General features: G+C 37.4%; 3 protein-coding genes across 3 annotated transcripts in view; 1 reads left to right on the top strand and 2 right to left on the bottom strand.

Annotated features, from left to right (window-relative positions):
• Positions 1-8,789, top strand: part of LOC113210611 (uncharacterized) — a 20,451-nt gene that overhangs the window by 1,923 nt on the left and 9,739 nt on the right. The gene's annotated exons all lie outside the window — the stretch shown is intronic.
• LOC113205201 (ecto-NOX disulfide-thiol exchanger 2) lies at positions 94-8,286 on the bottom strand. The gene is made up of 13 exons (XM_026420712.2): positions 8,096-8,286; positions 7,682-7,867; positions 7,276-7,601; positions 6,908-7,198; positions 6,565-6,814; positions 6,360-6,485; positions 6,055-6,288; positions 5,764-5,976; positions 3,832-3,938; positions 2,366-2,509; positions 2,127-2,267; positions 1,464-1,710; positions 94-1,344 (listed from the first exon to the last, which is right to left on the bottom strand). Exons 1-13 carry the CDS (start codon positions 8,139-8,141, stop codon positions 1,121-1,123), a joined length of 2,535 nt encoding a protein of 844 aa, XP_026276497.1. The 5' UTR covers positions 8,142-8,286; the 3' UTR covers positions 94-1,120.
• The window catches only part of LOC113205198 (xyloside xylosyltransferase 1), a 14,176-nt gene continuing 13,928 nt past the window's right edge, over positions 8,542-8,789 (bottom strand). Inside the window, exon 5 of the mRNA XM_052271059.1 lies at positions 8,542-8,763. Within this exon, the coding sequence (XP_052127019.1) occupies positions 8,716-8,763 (48 nt within the window). The 3' untranslated portion in view covers positions 8,542-8,715. The remainder of the gene's footprint in view (positions 8,764-8,789) is intronic.

Genomic DNA, 8,789 nt, shown 5'->3' with positions numbered 1-8,789 from the left:
ATTCTCTGTTGACAATTGGTTTGCAATTCCATCTTCTGACTCATGCCATACAAAAATAAGCAGAAGCCAATCAACAAATAAAAGTTGTCTTACTAAAACATTTAACTACAGTTTATTTCCTTACAGAGAAAGAGCAATTCAATTAGACAGGGTTCAAATGACCAGAGGCTTCCACAAAGATACCTAAAAAGAAATTTAAAGATACAGTAATGCATTTAGGATGAGGGACATTAATTCTTTTCTGAAAATCTAGATGGAGTTGGGCTATCAAAAATGAAAACTTCAGGAGTAGTATCACAGCTCTGAAATGCATTGATATTATGTACAAAAACCAATAATTACAATAATATTTCTAAGTAACCGCTTAAATCAATGACAAGCGTGAAAAAACCTAAATGCATTATGTATAAGACAAAAATAAATGATTCAAAAGAAAATTTAACCTTTAATCCTCATTTATCAGATTGTTATGGACAATAATCATGCCCGCTGAGACTTCAAGTTTACTGAGTAACATAGTTTTAAAATTATTTGAGCATAGTGCAATAAACACCATTTCAAACTGCATACACTAACAAAACATAAACAAAGAACATAGATAGCAATAACATAAACAATAAAAATCTTTTTCTTTTCGTTCAGTATAATCACATGGGTATTTTCTTGAGGACATGTCTCGTGTCAATTGACATAAATTAATATGATATGCCACAATAATACAAAATTGATTTTTAATTTAGTATATACATGAATACTACATAGTAGAAGAGAACCACGTGAAAACACTGAATAACAGCAAGTTGAGCACTGACCTTTCCAGAAAAACAAACAAGATACAAATAGGAAGTTTCCAAGAGTGTAGATTTTACTGCATACCTCTTACTTAAATGAAAATTTGAATGAAAAATTCAAAATGGAAGTCCAGCTGATGATGAGCTACTTTTTTCTATAGCGACACTTGCTCAGGGACCTAAAAAATTGAGGAAATGTACAATCCAATTTCACTGTGCGCATGTTTCCGTAAATTTATAGTTAACAAAATTTAAAAGCAGTACCTCTTCTTCAAGTATTATATCTCAAGAGATACAACAGGTTTCAACACAATTTCAAATTAAAAGTGTTACAACAATATTTTATCTAATGAGCTAAATCCAGAAAATTGCCATCTTCTTTCCATATTAGCACCAATTCCACACAGTTCCTGCCTGAAGACTGTGGGGAAGCGGGATAATAGGGCTTCAACTTCAGAGGGTCTTAGAGTAGGTTCTAACTTTTGCAAGTAAGACCATACATAATCAACTCCTGCTCCAAATGGATGAACATGGAGAAAAGTTGAAATAACACCTAAAAAAATAAAAAAAGCATGTACATAACAGTATTGCGAGTAATGAAAATATGGCATGGGCCACTAGAGGAAATAGCATGTTCACAATTAATGTTTACTTATTTTCGGTTGTACTTACCAATCAATTTCGCCTCTCTCTCAGTTATTTTTGTACCTGCATCTGCATCAGTCTTAGGGTCTGATTGGTCCATAGAGTCTGTATTCTGAACACGATTCTCTTCACCAGTGTCATTTCCTTCAGTTGCCTTATCTCCCTCTGAACCAGTGTCACTTTTACTAGACTTTGCAAACTCTGCTAAACGTGCTGATAAATCCTTAATTTTCACTTCATCCTCTAATTGTTTTCTTCGTCCTTCAAGTAGTTTCTGAAACAAAAAAAACTTTCCTTTAAGGCTTACACTACATAGAATAAAAGACAAAAATCAGATACATCATTAATTCCAATATGGTTTGTTCTAGATTCTACATTGCACCCTCTCAATTTGCCGCCTTGCAATCCGGCCCCTTTCACGCGCTGGCACTCTCCTTGCTACGTCCAACATGCTACCATTTGGAAACTAGTCCAGGTCTGCCTGTCCTGTTCTCATGTGCTATCTTTGCCTAGACTCCAAACTTCGCAACAGCACGAACATCCAAACGTTTCATTTGAGAACCCCACGCAAACCGGTGCCCCCCCAAAAGAAAAAAACCGTGACGGGCAGAGCCAGAATGAGAGGGTGCACTGGGACAACTTCACATCAATAATTTAGTTTTCTGTTTTGATGAAAGACAAAATATCTACCTGTTGCAAACCCTGCATTGTCTGCTGAACCATCTTTAACTGCTGCTCTTTCATATTCAGCTCAGACTTCAGATCTGTTCGAACTAAGTCAACTTCATTTTTATATGCCTCCAATTGGCACCTTAAGCTATCATTCTCCTCCTAAAATGAATAAAACATCAATTAGTGTTGGTTTCTTTCATGGTTAATAAAATGATTAACAGCAAAGCTACGCCTCATGGAGCTAATTTATGACTAGCCTTGAGTGTGTCTGAATCAGACATGGACATAGTTGCTGGCGAATCCTCTCTTCGCTTTTTCTTCTGATTTGTGTCCTCTTCATCAGACACATCCATTTCTTCATTGTGAAGAACTGCATCATCCAGTTGGACAGTCTTGATTTCCTAAGAAAACATACACAGCCAATCGTAAACACCAAGTTTTGTTGAGATCATCGTACTAGACAGTACGTACACATATGTTTAAAATTTGTCAGACAATTTTTCTTCTCAAAAAACTATCAAGAGTATATGTTATGTTGCACAACTGATAAATGATTAATTGAGACAAATACCCAACACTCCCTCCAGGCATTGTAGTATAATATAAGGGTGGTCGTTTTGCCCCATTTAAGTGCCTGCGTTTACGAGTCCGTGTGCAGTCGCGGGGCCGGCACTCGGCTCTGCCTATCGAATCTTACCACAGCGCCTTTGAGCCCGTACGAATAGGCACCCAGCCGAACTCCTGGATCCGGGCTAGTATACCCATTCGCTCCAACGGGGCACAACGGCCACTCTTTACCCTTCATATAGTGTCTCCATGAAGAGACAAGAATAGTTAAAGGCAAGTACCAAACTTAGCTTGACTTGAGTCCACATGAAAACAAATCTTCAAGCTCTGAATTGTTCTGATGACTTCTGCAGCCTTGCAACCACTTACCTCTTTACACATAATATGGTTAACTGATGGAACTCAAAACTTACCTCAAGAAAGAAAGAAAAATATCCTGCCACCAGATTACATGAACCCCAATACCTACCACATGGCCAAGACACCCTTCCAGACAACCAATGTAACATATTTCTACCAGTGTTTTAGGCTAATCCTCAAAAGTGTTCTTAAAGTATGTAATGTTAAAAGTTAGCTTCAGGCAGAGATAGGAAGTATTGGAAGTATAAAACAGTGCCAGAAGCCTGACAATTAAGAAAGAGATGCTATACCTAAACAGATGTCACATACATAAGCTTTTCGTCAAAAGCCAATACAATATAAAAAGCAGTGGTGACAAATGACACGGAAAAAAAGGCCATGTTATCCTATTGTCACTAGAGTTTAGAATCTAAGTCAGAAAAAGGAAAGAGATAATTTTGAGCCAACTTTAAGATTTTTATTGGACTTAGTAAATGTGTTAGCTACACTATTCTCAAGCTTTTTAGCATGCAATTTGTGTAAATGGTGATTTAACTTGGGAAAATTTTGAAGCAGTTCACAGCCAACACAAAATATTTAAGGTATGAACACAAATAACAAGGTGTAAAGTTAGGAGCTACACACAATTGCAATAAAAAATGTTGTTGAATTGAAATGTCTACTATCATACCATAAGAAAATAGAAGAAATGTGCTACATATGCAGTAAATTATGGATTGCATTTAAGTATTTATTCTTGTATTAAGGGGTTGGAGAAGGGTAGCTATATCTCTGTCCTTCACTAGACAGTACATACCATAGATTGTTTCTTCCACAAATCGATGTTTTTTCTCTGAGCTTTGGTGAAATGGTCCCAGACTTTCTTGTGGCTGGCTGATGTAAATACTCTCTCGATGTCGCTGACTTTTGTAAGGAAACAGGCACATACAGTATTAGCAGTAGATCGATCAGAAATACCCTTTTCAGATGATGGCGTAGTCCGGGCTGAGTACTGGCTGATGTGCTTCAGAACAGGATGGCTCTGTTGAATGCAGTCATGCTTCAACAGCGACTGATCAAGTGTGTGACCATCATCCCCCAGAAACCACAATAATGAAGGGTAATTGCCAGAGTGGATGATACAAGGAAGAGAATTACATGATGTTCAACAAAGATGCAAATTTCATTAGTATTTCTACGACATAATCAAAATTTTTATCTTTTCATTAGAGCATTAGAGAAAAAACTAACACATGTTTAATTTATGCATTTTTGAATTTTGTAAATTTATCACGTGACTGGTTATGATGATCACACATTATTTATTGCTCCTGATTTATACTTCCTGAATAAGTTGTTGAATATGAAGGTGTAACAATAATCACACTGAGCTTCTACCAATAAAGAAAAATTTCTTTCAAAAGTAACACATTGTAATAATCTACAATGACATCTAATTACTAAAATATACGTTAGGAGAAAACAAAATGCAATGTAAATTGTTGAGTATTAAGTTGGTTAGAGCTCAGATGACTTGTTACAACTCATGGAGAATTTTATAAGAACTTGTTAAAAGATGGCCCCGAGCAGCTGATACCTGGTTTTAGTGCTGGGTCTCCAAATTATGCTTTTGATGGAGTTCCATGCCCTAAACTCTTAACCATGACTTATAAGATAGAAGAGAGTTCCCATGCTGGCCCAAAAGGATAGCTACGGTAATTTGCTTAAATATTTAATCACTATCATCATACCAAAATGTAAGGAGAAGAGATCCTTATTTTGATTGTTGTAAAACAGAAGAAGTTGGTTTAGACATACCGGTATATTTAATTGAGCCAGCATGGTATTTAAAACTAGTTGTTTCAATGATGGAGATCAACAATATAAAAATTACTCATACCATGCACATGATGTATAGATGCAGAGGAGTGCACAGCAAATTTGTAAGCAAAGCAAATGCACACAGATTACCATACTCCCTTAAAACTTGCAAAAATGTGCTTGAATACTTCCTTTAGTTCTAAAGTCCACGAGAATACTCGACAAGGAGCTGGATAGTAAAAAAACCTCTTAGACCAAAAGTTGAGCGTTCATTTTGAATGAAAGGCACAGCTTGACCTTCTACAGTTCAAAGACAAGAGGAGTCAAGTAGGATAGTTTGTAAATATTTTTGAATTCAAAACCTCAAAATTATTAGATTGGATTACATGATAATATGACAATGTAACTTCCAGGAGGTTCCACTTTTCAAACCTATCAAAATTATAAACCACTGATCACTTATCAGGCTATATAAAAAGCAGTTCAGGAAGAAAACAAATATCAGTACACAGATTATCTAGTTCAGGTTTGTGAAATACCACTCTACACAAACATGCCCAAAATCCCAGTAGTGCATTTAAAGTTTTGAAAATTATGTAAGTAGACACAGTTAAATGTCATTCAAATCAATTTTGGATGCTATTATTGTTCCAAAACAGTAGAAACAATGCCAACCATTACTATCACTTATCAATTTGCCAGTATGAATTAAGAGGTACAAGCAAACTGTCTTCTGAAGTACCAGATCAATTTGCAACTTTAATCACACAGCACCACAAACCAATATTTATGATGTTACCTAGTCCATAACAGCTGTGAAGTTCTTAGCACCATGAGTCCCATTTATCATTAAAAGGCTTTTACTACCAAACAAACCTGATGGGTGTTGAATGAACAAAATGAAGAAAAGAGGGCAGGTTGTACTTACACTGAATAATGAGGCCTTGCATGCGTCCTTTGAACAGATCCTTTGCTGTTTGAAGTTCTTCTTCCAATGTGGCCTTTTCATTAAGTAATCTCCGAACATGAGAGTTCGCAGCTTGTATCATTGAGTAAAACTGATTTGAATTCCGTTTATTGCAGTTCCCTCGCTCCAACCAAGTAATAAGAGTCTGTACAGCTTGTCCAAAGCTTTCATCGCCTGCAAAGTAATTATAAAGGAAACTAAGAAAGGAAATATACCTTACATGGAGTTTTAGTCATACATAATGGCTAAAACCTTTGATTTTTTCGGCCACAACTGCAGATTCATGCTCAGAATAATGGGCAATGGGTGGTGGAGAGGGTGGATGTAATAGCTCCTGTTCCATCCGCTGACGATGTCGAGCCTCTCTCTGTAATTGTCTCTGAGCACACTCCCACTCATGAAAGTCATCTCTCGCTTGGGCATAATCTACATGCAATTTCCCTGTATTGGGAGAGTCAGTGTTTGACCCAATGCGCATACGGTAGCCTATAAAATAGAAATTAGCAGTCACAATAAGGAATCACTTTATCTTTGGGATAAAGAATAGATAAAATTACCTGAGAAATAAAAGGCTGCTTCCACAGAGCTTTCGAACATAAACCGAACGTGACAAAAATTCTTCTTGCTCATTCTTATAGTTTGTATTTCACCACAACGTTGAAATATTTCACGAATCATTTCCTCTTAATGTGATAATGAATAGTTAAAGCAAATATTGTCAAAGTATTCAATGACTACAGAAGACAATTATAAAAGATTTACCTGTGGCATTGTCTGGTAAACCACCAACGAAAATAGTTCTACATCCTAGAGGTCTCTCCCGTGTGGACTGTGTGGCAGCATTAGGATTAGGTGGGAAAAGTGTGCATTCCTTGCAGTGAACTATCTCTTTTGCAACACCTGCTTCTTCTGGAGGGTGAGGAGCCATCAATAGAGATGGGTCTGGAGGCATCATTGTTCCATCTGGACCCATTACTGTTCCATCAGGCATCACACTACCCATCATTCCAAACTTTAAAAAAAAAATACCAAAGACATTAGCCTACCAATCAAGAATAAATGTGTAGCTGCAAGATTGCATTATAACAAAATAATATGGACTTACTTGACCCATTCCCATCATGGTAGGATCCATAGGCATTCCCATCATTGGTCCCATCATGTTACCCATCATACCCATCATGGGATTCATCATACCACCCCACATATTGTTAGGCATATTAGGTCCAGGAACAATGGGGCCCCCTGGGCCTCCTGTACCTGGTCCACCGGGTCCTGCTTGTGGAGGTGGTGGAACAAGGCCTGGGATAGGTCCTCCATTCGGCCCTGGCATTGCAACTGGCATTGGTCCTCCCTTAGGTCCCATATCTGGCTTTGGCAGCAGACCATTATTACCCTAAAAATATGTAAATAAATAATTTCAATAGACAATTAGTTGAAATTGAGAGCTGGTTTCTAGAAATAGATGCAAACCTCAATTCTTTCATCAGTCTTTCGGTCTCTTCTATCACGACCATTGCGTTCTCTTTCTCGTTCCCTATCTCTTCTTTCTCTTTCTCGGTCTCTTTCACGATCTCTCTCTCTATCTCGCTCCCTGTCTCGTTCTCTTTCTCTCTCTCGACCACGGTCTCGCTCTCTATCACGAAGCTCCCGATCCCGTAATCGGTCTCTCTCTCTGAGTCTTTCATCTCTGTCTTTCTGAGTGTCTTTATCTCGATTATCTCTGTCTATTTTATTTCTAATTGTTTCTAATTCAGCGATAATTGACGGCTCATCACTGTCTATATCTTCATCATCATCTATCAGAACATCACAAAACAATATAGAACACAGAAATAACCACATTTAACAATCAAGTTGCAGAGACGTTCACACTTACCAATAACCATAACTGCCATTGGCGGTTTACCTTTATTGATATTGAACTCAAGGGGAGCATCATTCATGGCAGGATTTAGTGGCATGTTTGAATTGCATGGGTTTGGTAATCTAGACCCCTGTGGTACTGCCATAGGAATTAAACAAGGAGGCGGACCCCCGAGCAAATTGGGTGGAGGAATAGTGGCTGTGGAAAACAAGGAACACAATTGGTATCAGAGTGGTGCAACAAATTTTCTTATAGAAAAATTTGGTAAATTAAGGTCATGCAAGAGAAACGATGGCCGAGAAACAAGGTCAAAATAAAAATTGTTATAATGAGAAAAACAGTGTTGTTGTAAGATAATAATGCCAACCGACTGCTAACTTTGTTAATGTATCAATAATAGACTACATATACTCATGATACACTTACTTAGTTGTGGCGGGGCTTGAGAGTTATTGTGCAAACCAAAAGACATCGCGTAACTAAAGCTCTCGTGACTTTTGCACGATTTTACTCTACTTTTCCACACATAATTGACAAAAGGTCGCAGGAAAAAACAAACAAAATGCAGCAAGATGTTTGCAGAAGACACCAGTGTTTTGTTTTCACACAGTAGTTCACAGACTCTCCAGAGTAGTGCGCTGTTGTCTTGTCAACAGTACGCGCGCGAAGGTTTGAAAGGCAGCGGAGATCGGCTTAAATGTTTGCTTTTCTCAAGATGTTCGTCCTCGAGAAAGGTTTTTCGGTTCAAGGGGGTCGAAATAGGGTTTCGACGACAAGGGACAGAGAACTTCAGAATAGTCAGGAGGACTGTTTTCAGTTCACCCTTGTCCGTATGTTGAGGTTACATAATTAAAAACCTATTTCTTACAGAGTTCATACGTGAAGAGATTGCTTTCTTTATTTCTGTTCCATTAATATTATAAGTATTAACATTAAATAAATAACCCTCTTAAGGGAATCACATAACAGAATTTAATGCTATAAATAAACAACAAAATATAATTAAAAACACTGTCTTAATAACAATACCAATAAAATACTGAAAGCTATGTAACAGGAATGGGAGTGTTGCAGTTTCCATGCCATACATGGACCTTCCCTTCACACTGTGCGTATTGCG

This window comes from Frankliniella occidentalis, unplaced genomic scaffold, assembly GCF_000697945.3.
Source record: "Frankliniella occidentalis isolate FOCC.00 unplaced genomic scaffold, Focc_3.1 Scaffold148, whole genome shotgun sequence".
NCBI lineage: Eukaryota > Metazoa > Arthropoda > Insecta > Thysanoptera > Thripidae > Frankliniella > Frankliniella occidentalis.
This window is presented reverse-complemented; position numbering and strand designations above follow the sequence as displayed.

Excerpts from the sequence above, each read along its gene's own strand:
- LOC113205201 (XM_026420712.2), bottom strand. The coding sequence starts at position 8,141 with ATGTCTTTTGGTTTGCACAATAACTCTCAAGCCCCGCCACAACTAA. Across the intron at positions 5,977-6,054 it reads TGTGGCCGAAAAAATCAAAG|GCGATGAAAGCTTTGGACAA; the intron begins GTTTTAGCCATT and ends ATTACTTTGCAG. Across the intron at positions 2,510-3,831 it reads TGTGGAAGAAACAATCTATG|GAAATCAAGACTGTCCAACT; the intron begins GTATGTACTGTC and ends ATGTTTTCTTAG.